This window comes from Halichoerus grypus, chromosome 4, assembly GCF_964656455.1.
Source record: "Halichoerus grypus chromosome 4, mHalGry1.hap1.1, whole genome shotgun sequence".
NCBI classification, from domain to species: domain Eukaryota; kingdom Metazoa; phylum Chordata; class Mammalia; order Carnivora; family Phocidae; genus Halichoerus; species Halichoerus grypus.
In genome coordinates, this window is record NC_135715.1 from 73971819 (window position 1) to 73990974 (window position 19156).

Consider the following 19156-nt stretch of genomic DNA (forward strand, 5'->3'; position numbering starts at 1 on the left):
TACTTTCTATGTAACCTACTATAAGTTACCTCAATTTCTGTAAGTAGAGAGGAATAAGTTATTAATAAATATTTCTATTTCTGTTTGTAAAACCACTCTTTCCCCCTTTCCACCCAATTTCTTGGTTAAATCAGCAACCAGTGTCTTCAATGACAAATGTGTTATCTTTCCCTTCTGTAGCTGTAAGATGCACTTTTTTTTTTTTTTTACATGGCCCTCCTTACGTTCACTTTATTAAATACACTGTTTTTACAGCAGCAATCAATCTGAGCAGCAACAACTGTCTGGAACAGAACAGGGTAGGACATAACTAGTATGCAAATAAGTGAGCTGGTGGCTTGGCTAGTTTCAGCACCATTAACGAAAACACCCCCAGCTACTTACATGAGGCAGAAAATGTTTCAGGTGGTTTGCTGGCCTTAGAGTTGCTCAAACAACACGTGCTAGAGGGCTAGTTTTCGTCATCACTGTCAACAGCCTTGTGCGGAAAGACTACTAGCCGCAGTACTACAACAGGTGGCTTCACCGCCACCTGGAGACATCTGCCTTCGACTTACTTAGACAGATATGTGCGACCTAGCCTCCAAAGATACCACACTGTAAAGTCAACTAAATATATACTTTAAACTCCTACATGGGATTTTCTCCTTAATTATTTCCTTGCTCCAATTTCTCTATTTTGTTAATTTCTCAAGCTAGACATCCTGAGATAATCTTTTACTTTTCCTGCAATTACATATACAAACTCTGTATTTGTCCTTTATTCTCCATCCTTTTTATCACTTTACACCTGGAGTACCGCTATACAGGAAAACAGCTGGCTTCCCTGACTTCAGTTACCTCTCTTTAATTGATTTTTACCTACCACAACCATACTAATCTTTCTAAAATATAACATAAACCATGTCACTAATTCTCAAGAACTTATCATGGATTCTCATTCTTTTGCACATTAAATCTAAACCCTACTGCCTGCTTTTCAACTTCCTTATAAGCTGAGCCTCCCCTAACTGTTGAATTACACATTAAAAAATCATCTCCTACAGAGGCCACTTCCCTCTTCCACCCCCTTGTAAGCCATGTTCCTTTCTCTCGGGTCTTAGAAATGGTGGACACATTCAGAAGTGGGAAGAAAAGGCCATTCTTCTCCATCTACTCAAACCATAGCTATTATTTAAACATTCTACTTAGAGTAGTACAATATAAACTCCAAGGAGGCAAGAATCATGCCTGTTATATCAACATTATTTTATGCATAACACAGTGCTTGGCACATGGCAGGTACTCAAATATTTAGTGAATAAATAAAATTCTCATCACAAAAAAGCAGTCTTCACAGGGCCCGTTGACCAATTCTGCAGAAAGGTAGTATCTGTGTTAACACTCCTACAAGGGAATGTGAAATTATAACTCCCAGGTATTTCTGTATTAGTCTTGAGTTACCCTGACCTGAGAAAAATTCCTAATAAGAAACAATTTCTAATAAATACCTGACTAGCCAATATTATGTAGGTTTTTAAAGCAAAATTTCATTACTCTAGACCTCTGGGCAGAGTTTTTAGTGCCTGATGAACTACCATGCTATGGCATAACAAGGGATGGGGATATTGCTGAAAAACTGAGGGGTCTAATGCCTGTGATGAGACACCTAAACAACTTTCTCCCTGCTGCCAATCGGTGCAGGCAAGGTTGCTGTTCTAATAGAACACTTAAAAGAATGTTCTTACTGGCAAGGGTTATAGGGTAAAAAATTCTATTATTCAATATAATGTGATTCTGTACAGTGCCCTAAATATAATGTTCAAAATTTGTATTTAAATCCCAAGTCATGGTATTATTATATGTGCTGCCAGACAAAAATACATACTACTGAATTTTATTAGTTTCCCCTGGTAAGAACTAAAGGCACCTTTTAATTCAGATATTGCAAATATTTTATCATTTCAAATATTAAATAAAACAAAACAAAAAAATAAAATGAAATAAAAATATACTCCTCAAATTCAGAAAACCCATAAATATCTTTATGCTAATATGTGAACTCTATAAATTCTGCTACTTCTAAGGATCTTTGATTAATGCAAATCATAAAGAATTGAGTAAGAGTAGCTTTCATCAGCTAAAGATATACACCTTTCCCATGAAGATATCTAAGTTCAAACAACAGTGATTTAAAAACAAAAACAAAAACATAATGTGTACCTGCAGGAAATCCCATTACATTGAATATTCTGTCCAGCTGGTCATGGTGATAAGGATTACTAGTTTTGATGTCCTCTTGTCGACAGTGAAATATTGGTTCTGACGTTAGTAGTTCTGCAAATATACACCCTATAGCCCAAATATCTTTAAAACAAAAAGAAAAAAAAAAAAGAAAAGAAAAAAAAGGAAAGGAAAAAAGAAAAAGAAAGGAGGAAAATAAAGTGGTTCTTTCCAAAAGAAAATGCATTTTTATCTTGGTGGGGAGTGTTTTTTCTTTCTTTTCTTTTCCTAGTAAGTCATATTAATTCCTAAAGCAATTATCATTAAAAATATCATGGAATATTGTTTATAAATATATATTCCCACCCGACCCACCCCAATTTTTCATTCCCTATTACACCTCCATTCCACCCAGTGGCTTCATTCCAAGTTCAAATCAAATTAGCTAAATTTTTGTCAATTTTTAAATGCTTCAAACATTACCTTATCTGTGAAATACATACAAAGCTGCATATGGAGCACAGGAACCACAAACAAACAAAATTAAACAAAAAAATGGAACAAAAACAGAAAACCCAAATAGCTTTTGAAATTGGGCATACTTGCCAAAAACAATCAGGACAATTTTTTGAGGTAAAAATATTTTTTCTTTATCTAGTTTACGTACTTGCTAATTTGTAAAGTCTAATAATTATCATCTCATGCTAGCACTCGTTAGCAAGGTGTTATTCCAGTAGGAGAAAGACAATGCCTGACCTCAAATATTCTAATGAAACTGCATTTCTACTTCAAGTTTTTTGTTCAAAGTATTTCTTTATGCCACAGTACTGTCAGATTTTGCAATTTAATAAAGACAAGAAAATAGGGAGCAAAATACTATCTTTAAGATAGGTATAAAGGGTATAAACTCACTAGAATTACTTATAAAAGCCAGGCAAAGTGGATTCTTCTGTAGTACAACAAATTCCTTTCATTCACTTTAAGATATAAGCCAACTTTCATTCATATTAGACTTTTACTCAATAGAACTGTTATTAATAGAGGAAAGATCTGCATGCCACTTCGGAATTTAAAACTGAAATTATTCAGTTCCTACTTTAACAAAGCCCTAAACCGGCAAAGTTAACTTCTCTACGCTAAATACAATGGTGTGCACACAGCAATCAGTGGTTTTTGACTGATCTAACCAATACCTGTGGTAAATATAAGTAACTATAGAGGGAAAAATAAAAACCACTATTTTATTAAAGCCAATTGTTCAGGTATGTTAATAATTGTCACATAAATAGAAAATGAGAAAAAATGTTAATTTATAAAATAACTCAGAATTCCTAAAATCTACAATTGGAATATAGATCTTTAATGTAAAATTATCATATTTATGTATTTCAGAGTAACAATTATCTCTTTATTAAGATGATACACCCTAACTACAAGCAAGCGAGTTTTAAAGAGGACAGTGTTTGCGTATCTGTTTTCTCCCACACCAGAGAACCACGTTAGCCAATACCACCATATAGGAAAGTATGAAGAGATACTAGCCAAGCTATTTTGTTTTTAGTATCATAAAGTAAACAGAAAAATTATTTTATGATTGTTCTTTTGCATATGTACCCCATATGATAACTTGACTTATGAGAATCTTCATCAAAGGGAAGATAGGAAAGCTGCGGAGCATCATGAAAAGGGCCAATGGGTCAATTTGCATGTTTAAAACTCTACTCATAGCATCCAAAAGACACCGTAACAACTCATTCTGGTTAGCTAGGAAAAATACTAAAGAAAACTAACATGTAAAGGAAGATGAGAGGTAAGTAGTGTAGCTATCCTTAAAGCAACACTGCTTCTAAAATAAAAGGTCAGAAAGTAGGAAGAAATAGTTTATTAAACCTTGCTTAACCTTACCCTCATAACTTCTTTCTCTGTATCTTTTTTATTATCTCTTACCTTTTGGCAATCTCATCATCCTTCCTTTCTTCAAAATCCTGATCCAGACATTAATCATGAAGTTAGGTTAGCTAAGCAGGTTATTATTTCAGACAAATTTCTAAATCTGTGTACATAAGTCTCTCCTTCTTGACTATTTTTTTTTTTCAGAATGTGCCAGGTTCATGGAAAAGTCCTTTCCTGTTCACCTACCTGCCTATTTCCTTCTAGAAAGACTTTCCAAAGTAAAAACATATAAATCTCCTCTACTTCTCAAAATCTGTGATGCTTTGTGTAGCTATTGAGCTAACTAGGCTAAGTAGATAGCAATTAGCAGGCTATGTAGACCCAAATGGGGGAGGGGAGCTTGTTAAATAATGTATTAATCAACAGATGTATTAATAGCAAGTTTCTACCTTAATAAAAGAGTAAATTCTCATTCTCCCTATCTTATAGTATATTTCTCACTTAATAGAATGCTACATAATTAGTGGGCATTCAGTTATTTGAGAACAAACATCTGAGTTTAAAAGTCCATACTTTAGTAAAACTTTAAGACTGCTTTAGTGATGATTAAAGATTGAAACTCCTCTTTCAGCCTTCTCCATGAAGTCAACCAAACAAAACACCAAAACACTCAAAACTGAATTAAACTTTGTCACTGGGAGTACAATGTTTACTAACCTATTATTTACTCTCTTTGGTTTAATGATTCAGCTTGCAGCTTTGTACAAGTGAATAAAAGACTGCAGCACTAAAATCTGTTTGTAATAGAGGACAGGAACATTTTTCCCTGTGCTCTTTTGCTGCTTCTTAGTAGCCTTCAGTTTAACATAATCCACCAAACTCCACTAGCAGATTTCACCTTTCTAAATGATGCCATTAAAATGAACTACTGAATAAGTAATCTGTGCATTCAACTATAAAAGTTCTTCTATTAGCTGCTCAAACTACAACTATCTGACAGGGAAGTAAAAATGCTAGGCAAGTTTTTGATAAGTAGCTTTCACTGTGGTGTGGGGAATTTGTACTTTAATGGACACTCAGGCTACTTACGTAAGTAACAGGTGGAATGGGATTGTGTGGGAGAGACTGGAATCAAGGAAGAGGTTTTCATTTTTATTCCTTTATTCTATTTTTAAAAATTTATATTAAAAATGGCTTATGTATAATTTATCTCTCTTGAAAAAAAAGTAATTTGAAAGATACCCATATTGTAACATTTTTGAGCCAATGTATTCATAAAAGAAAATTGTTTTCCAAGATTGGAAAGTCACCACCGCAGAGGGTCTGGCCTGACCTTGGTTTCAATCATCTGCACCCCAGTTAGTTCCCTCTGTAATCTTCCTACCTCAGAAGCAACTGTTTTATCCAAGGTCACAGAAGAACTTTCAGAGTTAAAGGGGACCTAAGAGATGATTTGGTCTAAGTTCTCACCTTCAAAAAATGAGGCTAAAGAACTAAATGCTTTGCATAAGGGTGAGCATGTGTGCATACGTGAGCGCGTGCACACACACACACACCCTGAGTGACAAAGCTAAGGCTACAAGTCAGATTAACTTGCATACATTTTGGTTTCTCTTAAGTTTTAAAAAGTTTACCTAAGAGTTATCCAATAAATTTTGATGATGAGAAGGAGGAAGAGAGGAAAAATATGAAGAAAGGCCTTCTTTTTTGCAAATTATAAAACCATTTGAACAAGGGAATCTACCTAACTGCTGGTAGTTTAGCTTTGTGACAAACAGCCCTACATCAAAACTGCCAGATTGTAGATTGTCCTAGTGAATAATAATAGGTTAAACAAATTGCAATGTTCACAATAAAATATAAGTTTCTTGAGAAAAAGATAATAAATAGTAAGTCAGAGTCACAAGCTTCTGAGATGGAATATTTTTTAATTTAAATTAAATCAAAGTCTCAAGTTTTCAGTTGATAACAGCTAAGATTAGGCAATCATTTCCTTTTTTTTTTTTTTTTAATATTTTATTTATTTATTTGCCAGGGGGAGAGGGAGAGAGAGCACAAGCAGGGGGAGCAGCAGACTCCCCACTGAGCAGGGAGCCCAGTGTGGGACTCAATCCCAGGATGCTGGGATCATGACCCGAGCCAAAGGCAGATGCTTAACCAGATAAGCCACCCAGGCATCCCAGGCAATCACTTCCCTATTTGTGTAGTCTGTTAATATGTTTTATCAAAAGTAACACTGCTTTTAAATATCCATTTCCTAGGTGGAAAAAATAGCTATGCATCATATTAGTTTATATGCTAAGCACTTAGAATATACTTATAAAAAAGAAAACCAAATGTATATGTAGGTAATAATATGTATTCCAAAACAGGACTAGCTTCAATAATTTTTACTTTTCCTTCTAATTGACTTTTTAAAAAATAACCACTTTATTTTGGAGTAATTTTAGATTTGTAGAAAAGTTGCAAAGGTAGTACAGAGAAGTCCTGTATCTAACTGACTTAACTTTATCTACCTTTACTTTTTTATAAAATGAAATGTGATCTCAAAGCAGTTATGAAGATTAGTGAACATAAAGATTTCCTGAAGAAACGCATGTTGGGTTCAAGATTAATATGGGGGAATGATCACAAGTATTTCTTCTTTTCCCTTCTTGAGTATACAGTGAAATGGCAGCAAAGTAAGAAAGGTAATAGTGATCCATAGTAACAAAAAGAACAAGAGGAGATCACTGGGGACAAGATTCATTCATTCATTCAACAAAGAGTACTGAGTTCTCATGTGTACCATGTAGGCACTCGCCTACTAGGGTGACCAGCTAGGCAAGGTCTATCTATTTTAGTGGATTTTAGATACTGTTCAATGCCATCAAGGCAGTAAGGTGGAAGTGGGATGGGGAACTTCCCACTACTTTATACTTATACAGTATAAAGTATACTTTATACTGTGATCATTGAGGTTCTCTCTGAAGAGGTAGTGTTTTGACTAAGATCTGAATGAAAAAAAAGAGACTGGCCATATGAAGACCTGATCTAGGCAGAGATACATAAGAACACTTTACTTCGGGAAGATGGAAGGCAGATGGAACAGCTCAGAGAAGGCCCCAGGCCACAGTATTATTGCTGAGTGTGAAGCAGGATTGTCTTGTACAACTCTGGGTAGAGGACCAGCTACAAAGTCTGTATTTTTTTTTTTTTTTCCAAAGTCTGTGTTTTGAACAGTTGATTCTCCTTCTCCTGCTCCCCTCCACTGCCCTGGAGCTACCAGGTACAGAAAACTAGGGCCCAAAGTTGGAAGACTCTTCCCCTAAAGAATCTGAATGGCCTCAGGACAAAGGCTTGTGCATGCTAGCACTTGGGGATCCCTCCATTAATGGTAGTTCTCTGCTAGATCACCCTGAAATCTGCCACTCAATGAGCCCTATGATCTATGTACACAGAGTTCCCAAGTACTTTTCTGTAAGCTGATTCTTAAATATGAAGAGATAATTGAGGGTCAACAAATAGTGGAAGAACACTTGCCACGTGGAAGGGAGAGACCAAGACATATAAATAAAAAGAGAGCCTATAAAGAAAACACACAATTATTCCAGCAATGCAGCAAATCACAAACAATTAAAAAGCACTGTTATCACCATCCTCACAGATAGTTGAGATGCTTTTTTTCCCATAAAATAATACAAAAAACTAATAGAGAATAAGAAGGGGTTCTTAGAGAAAAAAGACAAGGGCAGAAAAACATAAGGAAAGTGGTATAAAGGATCAGCCTCAGGAGTCCAGTATCTGCCCACACGCAGTTTAGGAAAGAGAGACACAGAAAACAGAGAGGAGGAAATCAAAGACTAGTTTAAGAGTTTTCCACAGACATGGGATGTGGGATATGAACTTCATAATGAATGTGCCTACCAAGTGGCCAGCACATTACTGTGAAATATAAGGATAAGAAATCCTATTTGTTTTTGGAAAGAAAAACCACCCAGGTAATCCACCAAGGAATGAGTACAAGACTGGCATGAATCTTCATTAGCAACACTCATGCTACAAGACAATGGAAGAGCATCATCAAATACTGAGGGAAAGTTATTTTGTACTTAGAATTTTAAACCTGGCCAAACTGCATGATATAGGAAGACACAGGCATTTTTCAGAAATACAGGAACTAGAAAATTTACCTCCAAGACACCCTTCCAAAGCAAGCTGAGAATATGCTATAGCAAAATAATAAAGCCCAGAAGGAAATATATCCAACTCAGAGGATTAAAAAAAAAAAAAAAAAAAAGCCAGGATGAAAATCAATCCAGAATACAGCATAGCATAGAAGATTTCAGGATGGAGTTAACCAAGAAAAACAAAAGCAGACTCAATACCATTCTGGAGAACACAGAACAAGTTAGGTAAGCAGTAAAGACATACAACAAAGGGAAAAAGAAAAGAAAAGCACATAAGAAAATTACGCGATGATAAGATTCAATGAAATAAAATGAGGCAGAATAAAGATGTCAGTAATGGTAAAGATGTGGTAAAAGAACTGTGGTAGTTGAGCACTGAATCTGTTACAATATATAATCTGAGTATAAACTGTGGGAATTATGGTTTGTAAATAGAAAATAAATGTCATAAACATCAACAAAGTAGAAATAATGACAATGATATTTCTAACATAGCTTATAAATTGAGAGGTTGGTGGGGAAGAAGTAAAAGAGTACTAATTTCCTAATTCTTCAGAGTAGGGAGGTAATCAACATAATCAAAAATTGAAAAGTGAATTAAAGATACTCTAAACTTCTACTTTTTTCCATAATTTTTTCTCCTTAACTCCAAGGGGATCTTTTAGAAGTAAATATTTCTTTTGGTGAAAGAAACATTTGTCTGAAGTTTAATGGTTTAGAAATTTTACCGTGCTTATTTCTCTTTTCAAGTAAAATTTAAAATACATTTTTACTTAGAATGCATAGTGTGATCCCATATATTTAAAAAGTTTTAAAGTATCTATTTATCTATCAGAAAGAGATGGCTAGAATATTACATTCCTAATGCTAATAATGGTGTTTCTATGTAGTGGAATTTTAGGATAGTTTTTGTTCTTTTATAATTTCCTGTATTATTTGACTTAATATATAGAAATATGTGTATTTCACAGTAACAAAGCCACTTTTAAAATGTCATGGAATTTTAATTAGTTCTACTCACCAATAGCTTTGGTATAATGTCTCGCTCCAAGAAGTAATTCTGGGGCTCGGTACCAGAATGTTACGACTACTGGATCCAAATCTGCTAAAGGCTTCAAAGGTGAATTAAATAATCGGGCAAAGCCCATATCAGCTGTAAAAAAAAGATAATAATAATGTTAAGTCAATAGATTTTTACAAATTTAGTTGATTAATTTTACCACTGATATTTAGTAAGATGGGGAAAATGTGCTGAATTCTTCACCTGGGTTATAGATATGCTTGCTGCCAGAGGTCAAGGGTGACCCTACACCCCTGGGCAGATTTCTTTCTGCCTGCCACGCCACCACTCGGGACAGGGTTGTTAAGCTGCATGTCCATTCTTTGGATTGGTCACAAGCACTGAGAAACTAGATCAGTTACCGTAAGGCTTTCCATTATGTGCATCAATAAGCCTGATCACTGGGGTAATCCGAAGTTGACTATACAGTATGTTAACACCACTATCTGCCCCCTCCCCATTTATTTGGGTTGAATTTTATTAACTTAACTTTAAAGAATCATAGTAATTTTTTAAGCTGGAAAAGACCTTTTAAAAGGTCATATAGTTCAATCACCTCCGTTTTCAGGAGGAAAAAAGAAAAAATTTTCAAAAGAAGAAATTAAATGATTTGACAAATGTCATAAACTCCTAGCTCAGAACTGGAGCTGTGGCATTTGACACAGTTTAATATGTAGTGTAGTTATTCAGACTGTTTATCCTATTAAACTGTAATCTTAAAGGCAAAACTGTCTTTTTTCATCTCTTTTAGTATCTATCTAGTGTCATTATACATAGCTTTTATCAAATACACATCGAATGAACAATCACCTATTCATACCACCTATCAAAAATTTCAAGATTCATCCACCTTTTGTTTGGTTTTGCTCTCCTAATATACATTTTTAATGAAGTAGGCCCTCGTCTAACCTACTTAATTAAGGAGGTTAAAAAAAACACACACACACAGAAATTTGGTAAAGAATTAAAACCATGACTCAGATTACTAAATACTGGTTTATAGAAGAACTAATATATCTTCTTAAATGTGAATGCTTTAAGCCGTTAGTATCCCCCCAAACCTGCTAACATCATATGCATTACATATAAGTCCAAACTAGATTATTTTGTTATATAAAATTTCCCCAAATCTTAATAAAAAACATGTCTGTAACTACTGTTTGGCTGGGTCTTTTCTATTTTGCACACTTTGAACTTACATTTGAACTTGATGCAACCAAATTGGACTTTTCAAAACAAAGTAAGGACTTAACAGGCATTTGGTGACTGTAGAGTAGCTACTGACAGGGCCTGGCTCTCAAAGGGAGTCACTGACTAGGAGTACTTCGAGGTACATCAAATGTTTGTGACACTAAAAAATTTGTGAGGTTTGTATGATAAAAGAGTATTCTGAGAGTCTAATTAAAAGTGGAAAGTGAGATGGGGAATTTATAGAGGAAGAAAGGGAAGAAGAGTTAAGAACACTTAGGTTTTTCTTTGTTGGTTAAGTGGTACAAATTAGCTGATAATTTGAATTTATATTAAATGTTGCAATCAGAAATTACTCTTTACTTTTTTTATAAACTCCCACAATCCTGCTGCCTTTAAATTAACATAATTTAGTTACAACATTTCTTCTACCCACACACAAAACAAACTAAATAAATGTGACAAACACAACTTAGAAATGACAATGAAAAAAACCAGCTAGAATAAATACAGTTTTATCCTTATAGGTACCAGACCAGAACTGGGTAAAATTTTGCTCTGATATATAAGAAAACAGAGCTATTACAAAACATGCCAAGGTACAGAATGCTTGTTACTTTCTTTTCCCATCAGGTAGAGGCCTTCTATAACACAGGCTCATTTGTTCTATACTTATCCAGCCTCAGAGGTTTTCCTAGTTTGTAATTCCTAATGTTGAAAGGTCAACAGAGGCAAATGTTCTGATCGCATCCGGTTCAGGTGAACAGAACTGATGCTGTAATTACGAGTATGCTATATGCCCTTGCGACTAAAGGTGAGGCTGGCTTTTAACATGGATAGAAGTTATTCACCTCCATAGGCTATTTTTAATGAAGGCAAAGGTTTCTAAGAAACTTCCATGGCTTATTTATAATTAGAACACTTCAATCTCTAAAGATTGTCTGACACCTTTTAAGAGTGTGAAACATTTTTCACTTTTAATGTAAACTCTTTAGAAATGGCTTTGATCAGAAGGAACTACATGAATATACACATATTATTAGAGCAAAAGTTAGAAGTGATATTGCTGACTGCAAAAGGTTTAAAAGAGTGCTACACTGTGACTTATCAAAGATAAAACATACCAATCTTTACTCTTCCTCGCTCAGGACCTTCACCCATAACTAAAATATTAGCAGGTTTCTGTGGAAACAAAATAGTGTTTTTTTTCAGTAGACAGTAGTGGTTTCTTTTAAATAGACATTATGCCAATATAACATATCCACCTTTACAAAATCTCATTTACTCAAAAATTAAAATCAAACACAGGAAGTCACCAAAGAAACTTTATGTATATATATGCAAAGCAATATGCAAACCTCATGAAGTCCCAAATATGACAGTGCTTTTCTCCAGGTAGAGCTAATAAGGCTTTTCTTGGCTTACTTAGCCAAGTCTGTGTTCACTGTGGAGCATCTGACAGGAAGTTATAATGTTGTGGTTCCTTCCAACTCTTCCAATTATAATAAAATATCCTGCAACTTTAAGGGAAAATGTATCTTCAAAGATGATTTAATTCTAAATAGCAAAGGAAGGAGACACTGGGTATCTTTTTTTTTTTTTTTTTTGGAAATGGCAAAGTATGCACCTATGTCTAAACAAATAAATTACAGAGAATCAATTTACTAAAGTCTTTTCTAAATGAATTAGTGAAGAGGAATTTTCTATGACCTGAACAGTTTTGAGATTTTTATGTTTAAATAAAAAGAGAAGCTAAAACTTAAAGTGAGATTTTACAGAAGTAAAATTTCAAACAGTGTTAAAGTCTCTAAAAATATACAGGATTAACTATCATCTACAATCTGCTATAGCGGTATCTACTATGTTGACATGTGAGATTTGTGCCCTCATCAGCAAGAAGGAAGAAGAGGGGAAGAAGGAAGATAAGGGGGTAGGATGGACAGAGAGGAAAGGGTGGGGGAGAGCAACCCCCAAACCTTTCTCACCCTGCTACCCTGTCTACTTGGTCTTTAATTCCACCAGTCTGCTAAATAACAGTGAAACTAGATTAGAATGCCCTTCAAGTACAGATTGAAGCAACCTTAAAATTAAAGATTATAATGAAGGCTGTTTACAGTGGAAACTAGTTCATAGGCTTCCCAAACCATATTTAGTAATAGCCCCCACGCTATTACTGACAAAATGTAACTTACAGTATATTATTCTATCAACTACTACAGATCAAAAAAATTTTTTTTATCCCTAGCAAAAAGAAAAGAATTGCTGAAACGGTAGAGGTTCCTACATTTTTCAAGGTGAAGAAACTAGGCACGAGAGATTAAATGACTTGCCCTATAAGACTGGGCAGCAGCAGCAGAGTCTACCCCACGGCTTAAGTCTAGTGCTCCCTTCCTAATATACCATTTTGAAAGTAACTTTATGTAGCAAGTTTTTCAATTAATGTATACACCATAATAACAATAATTCATTCAAGAAAAAGTTTTCAGAACCTCTATCATTACTACACACACACACACACACACACACACACACACACACACACACACACACACTCCGGACCACTGGAATAACCGGCAAAGTACCTAAAGAAGTACAGTATTAACACTATTCCCTGTGCACTATCTGCAAGTGCTGCCTAGCACAAGTAAAACTGCTTTCATGCACTGTGTTAATTAGTCACCAGTGGGTTAGACTCTGCAGAGACTCTCGGAGCTCAGCCTACTTCAAAATGAAATCGGATCTCTGAAACTAGCATAAAATATTGAAGGCAGAGGAGGGCTTACCAAGAGGAATCAGGCAGCATTTCTATCTGGCTGAGGAGCAAGGCTTGCTCTCAACTACCAATATGGACTCAGGAAGAAACTTCTATGTCTGTGCTAGAACTCTCTTCTTTCGGTCCACTGGGGCAGAACTCCCTAAACATCTCTTGAACACATTAACTACCCTTTACCCCATTATGATTCATTTTCCATCCAATCCATCTCTGTACTGTTACCAGGGTAACCTTTCTAAAAGACAAAGCTGATCATATCACTCCCTTGCTTAAAATCTACCATAGTAGTATCATGGAAAATTCTTATAAGATTGGGTGAAAACAGAACACAAAATAATATATAGGGGCGCCTGGGTGGCTCAGTCGTTAAGCATCTGCCTTCGGCTCGGGTCATGATCTCGGGGTCCTGGGATCGAGCCCTGCTTCAGGCTCCCTGCTCCGCGGGGAAGCCTGCTTCTCCCTCTCCCACTCCCCCTGCTTGTGTTCCTGCTCTCGCTGTGTCCCTCTCTGTCAGATAAATATATAAAATCTTCAAAAAAAAAAAGAAGATATATGGACTGTGATTACAAATAGGTTAAAAAAAGTACGATGGGTAAAGACTAGAACAAAAAGAGTAGTGACAGTGGTATGCATGAACCTTTTCAAAAATGTCGTTGAATGCTTTTGCTATGCTTTATTATTACTAAAATATTATTTCTACTTTAACTAGTCTCTCACCACTTGTGAATAAGATCCAAAGTCCTTATGAGGGGATGCAAGGCACCCGCAAGCTCATTCCCATCAATCTGTCCTGCCCCACCTGCCACAGCCCACACTGCTCCTGCCATACTGGTTTTCAGTGTCCTGTGACTAGAGCTTTCAAATCTAGGTCATTGCTATCCCATTATTTCTGCCCCCAAAGACCCTTCCTCTGTGTTATTTGGCAAAATCTGATTCTTTGCCCCCCTACTTGATGACATAAATAACACACGAATACATTCCAATTATAAACAATTCAAACTATAAAGTCACATACAATTAAAAGTTAAAGACCCTTTCACCACCCATTGCTCCTCCACCATGTCCCAATCCCACTCCCTCCTCCAGAGGTGCAAAGTGATTAACTGGTTTGCTGTGATGGACTTTTCCAGCACTTAAGTGCTCAATCCTAAAATTTTCTCTCTGGATCTGGCAAGAGCAGAGCACAACATTGACATCTCTCTCCTCCTTTTATTTTATTTTATTTTATTTTTTTTAAAGATTTTATTTATTTGAGAGAGAGAGACAAAGCGAGAGAAGGAACACAAGGAGGGGGAGTGGGAGAGGGAGAAGCAGGCTTCCCCGCAGAGCAGGGAGCCCGATGCGGGGCTCGATCCCAGGACTCTGGGATCATGACCTGAGCCGAAGGCAGACGCTCAACGACTGAGCCACCCAGGCGCCCCTCCTCCTTTTATTTTAGATGGAGTGGAAAATCTCTCTCCTTTTTTGCTTTCTTACTCATTCAGCAGCTGGGCCTATTCATGAGAAGCCTTAGGGTGAGTGGTACTGGTCAGCCTGCTATAAGGTAAAGGGGGAGAAACTCCCTCTCTTGTTCTTCATTTTGTTCAAGACTTATCAGACTGTCAAGTTCCAAACCGGGGTTTTAGCACTGGTTGGGGGAATAAACAGTTTCTCTGTCAAGGATTTGGGGCCAAAGCTCTAGTTAATAGTTAAAAATCACTTTTCTAGGCAACTTGCTGCCTATTGTATGATCTGAAGCAGGTCTTGGGGCTAAAAGCCATTACCATCACTACTTTTATAAGTGAACTTAAGATTCAGTTTGGGCATGCTATATAGTCACAAACAAAGAACAGTGCTGTGTTGTTTCAACAACACTATTTATGAACGATGGGTCCCTCCTCATGTTATTTTTACGGTAGCATTCTATATGCCCCGGCTACGATATTCTGATTTAGTAGAGTAACACTACGTCTAACACTAAATTTCTTTAGTGAATGCAATCTAAAGGACGTCTCAAGAGAAGAAGGCAGAAAGGCCCTAACGATCATGAATACTCTTGTTTTTGTCTTGTTGCTTAACCAATATTAAGGAAGGCTTCAAAGACTTGATAATTTTTCCTTTAGTACTTAATGCCATGCTGAAACAATATTCTCCAAAAAAGCTACTTTCTTTTCTTTCTCTTTTCTTTGTCTAGTATTAGAATTTGGTAGTTTTTAGCTCTAGAGCCAAAACTTCCATTTGTTAGTGACAGTACATGAATCAATTAGTAATAACCATAACTGTGGTAAATAGTCTGTGATCTTTTATATGCTATCCAACATAACCACTTTGAAAGAACATTAACTATCTTTCTGCTTATGGAGATCAGAGGTCCAACATGACTTAAAGTATTATTACATCATAGCAACATCTTCAAATATGGCTATGCTATGCAAAGACATGATTACAGAACACCTTTTATTGCCTGCTGAACAATGAAATAAATCAACCAAACACTTGTGTGAAGTAGATTTGTTGTTTGAAACTATGATATCCTTCTCTTATTGCTGTTCTGTTTCTCCCAGAAAAAAAAAAAATGTGTTTGTAATTAAAAGAACATGTCCTTGTTTTTTATTACAGGCTCATGGCTTATTTTGCTTTCTGTTGTTACGCTCCCCAAAAAACTCACTGATATTTCCTAAAGCAGGATGTTTGTATTGCAGAAAAAACCATTCATGTAGAGGTTTTCTGTCCTCTAGAATTTGTCATGCTGTGGAATAGTACATGGATGCCTTTGGCATACAGCAGAGATGGCGAATTGGTTTCATTTAAGGGGTCAATCCTGATTTAAAAAAAAAAAAAAAGGTAAGGACTTTAGGGAGCTCTATTTTGAGAAAGACAGGAATTGGGCTGACCAGGACACCACCATTATCGATCAGAGGCATCTGACAAAGGTGCAGAAGTGAAGGCTGGCTGATCTGTCCAGGTAACTGCCAAGACCTTCTTATTCTAGGGGTGAAAATGGGGCCTTCATATGTGCACTAAGGTGTCAAGGCAAAATGGAGAGTTTGAGGCAACACGAAAATTTCATTCTTGATGGATCTATGAAAAAAAAATAGCAATCCATAAGAAACCATTGTTAGGGGGCGCCTGCGTGGCTCAGTCAGTTAAGCATCTGCCTTCGGCTCAGGTCATGATCCCGGGGTCCTGGGATCGAGCCCCACGTCGGGTTCCCTGCTCAGCAGGAAGCCTGCTTCTCCATCTAACTCTGCTCCCCTGCTCCTGCTATCTCAAATAAATAAAATCTTAAAAAAAAAAAAAAAAAGAAACCACTGTTAGTGCTGTACTCTAAGATTTATTCAGAATTTAACCTTCACAAACATTGTAAACAACACAACCCAGTGGCACATTTTTTAGATACTCAAAAACTTTCAGTTTGGTTGTTAATCATTATGTACTACAATACATGCTGACAAAATTAACTCTGATATATACACATGAGCAGCAAAGTCTTAGTAGACATATACTCAGTAATTTAAAAAATTGTTTTAATGATGGGGCACCTGGGTGGCTCAGTTAGTTAAGTGTCTGCCTTCGGCTCAGGTCATGATCCCAGGGTCCTGGGATTGAGCCCCGCCATCAGGCTCCCTGCTCAGCGGGAGTCTTGTTTCTCCCTCCCCCACTCCCCCTACTTGTGTTCCTGCTCTCGCTATCTCTGTCAAATAAATAAATAAAATCTTTAAAAAAAATTGTTTTAATGAAATCTTCTAAGGAGTTGAGTTAGTTAGAAATTTGGAAATCCAGTGAATGAGATCTGGAAGATGTCTTTATAATATAGTTCTCACTTTTTCTTCCAAGCTATGAATTGGTATTTTTCACCTCTAATACTAAATTTTACCCACTACTGCTGCTGAATGAACACCTTCAAGCTAAAGAAGAAATTACCAACTTTTACTCTAGGAAGTTTGTTTCTTGCTTTTTGTATAGATCTGAAAAAAAAACATGTATAATTTCCTAACAAATTCTGCTTCCTGATTAGAAAATAAATGTGACTTGTAACATGGAACTTCATCCCCTATAGTCAACAGTGTAAGTACTATACATTCACCCCTGTATTTACTGAATTAAGAGGCACTGAAGCCCAGAGACCAACAAACAAAGCAGCAAGCAAACAGTTCCTGCCTCCAAAGAGGTCAGGTTAGACTAACAGGTGGGGTAAATTCAGGCAAGGAAAAGCTTCACAGAGGTGATGATCCCCAACCTGCCTGAAATGTGAAAGCTCAGGAGCTGGTCTGAAAGATAAACAACAGGAGACAGTGCCTCAAGAATTCACTAACATCTTATACTAAATCTCCGCAGAGCTGGCTCTGCCCTCTCTCAAGGGACGGAGGCAGTGCTAACTGGAGTATCAAACACATGGGGATGCTGACTAATCTGTCACTTACCTAAGAAGTCCTCTTTTAGGGAGAATAGGAATTAGGTTCTCACAGTTGATGCAAATCGAGATATTTTATGAAACAAGCATTTAACTACATGACAGTAATCATGCTAATAATAGATGACAATTCCTTTCAATAAGCCCCTCCTACTTTCCTTCAGTCCAGACTACTAGCTCTATTTCTTGTTTTCATCTAGTGTCTCCTAGGTAATACAAAGTTACATAAAATGGTCTTTTACCAAGTTGTGAACATCATCATCCAAAGTATTTCAAATAATAAACATGATCTACATTATTAAAATTGGTATCTTTTAAAACTACAAACTTTGAATTTTTAAATTACAAAATTCTTAACCTGCCCACTTAAGGCAGTTGAGTATAAAATACCAGTTTAAGTGCAACAAGATCAACCTGGAATATACTCTCCTATTTTCACTGACACAAAGATCATTTTCTTACTGTCACAGACTACCAGAGGCAATATTCATTTCATTAACAATGAAACATGGGTGCACAGAACAGAAACATGGCAACAGAAATAAACTTTTAAATTTACAGGCACAGCTATATCTTATTTATTCCTAATAAAGAATGTGTGTGCACATATTAATATATATGTGTATATTTTCTTGTAGATGGAAATGTATTTTCCAAATTAGATTTACTTAATTGTATTTTTGTAAAGCTGTAAGGTGTGTTAGAACACAATTCAAGCAAAGAATCTAATAAAGTATCCAATGAAGAAAAAAAAAGTACCTTCAAGTAATCTTGAAAACTAGAAAACTGAGTAACAGTAAGGAGATCAAAAGCATCTTAAGGGAGAGGTATTAAGGGGCAGAGAAAGGATATCAAAAATCTTTAAATTTTCAAAACAGTTCCAGTGTCATTAAGAAGTTAACCAAATTAAAAAAAAAGAGTATACATAGTTCATATTCAAATCTGAAAATCACTGTAACTCCAAATACTATTCTAGACAATATTAATTTATATAATTGTTAGTGTAACAGTGATCAGTGGGTAGTACTGTTTTGTGTTCTGTCTTCCCAAGTTATTATTTTCTGGACAAATCTGGATGTTTATACATTACTTTTACTAACTACATTTTATTCCTCTATTAATAGACAGCTGGCTGTATTTCCCCCAAGCCCCCACTTCTGGCACCAATCCCAATGATGCTCCCACTGACAATGTTTGTATAAATTATACTTGCCTCCCCACCACCCCCCAAAACACCCTGACACATACGCCAGGTAATTTCCTTGGGATGAAATCTCCAAAGAAGAATTATCAGATCAAATAATATCAATAGCTTTATTGTTCTAAAACTAGAAGTTCGTTTTGCTTTTTAAGTTTCAAAGGTGGACACGTGCTCCATGGACATAATTTGGGAAATGAAGAAAAGGACAATGTGCTTGATAATAGATGACTGAAAACAAAGCATTTATAATCTCTAAACTAATAGATGACCACTATAA

At 36.0% G+C, this 19156-nt stretch overlaps 1 protein-coding gene across 4 annotated transcripts in view; it reads right to left on the reverse strand.

Annotated features, from left to right (window-relative positions):
- CDK8 (cyclin dependent kinase 8) overlaps positions 1-19156 on the reverse strand; it is a 129842-nt gene that overhangs the window by 9547 nt on the left and 101139 nt on the right. For 3 of the 4 annotated variants that reach the window (XM_078070547.1, XM_078070546.1, XM_078070548.1), the window contains 3 exons: positions 11637-11694; positions 9286-9417; positions 2203-2346 (listed from right to left, as the gene is read on the reverse strand). In XM_078070547.1, the coding sequence (XP_077926673.1) occupies positions 2203-2346; positions 9286-9417; positions 11637-11694 (334 nt within the window). Of the gene's footprint in view, positions 1-2202; positions 2347-9285; positions 9418-11636; positions 11695-11870; positions 12085-19156 lie in introns of those variants that run through there. The other variant, XM_036107483.2, reaches the window with a different exon arrangement.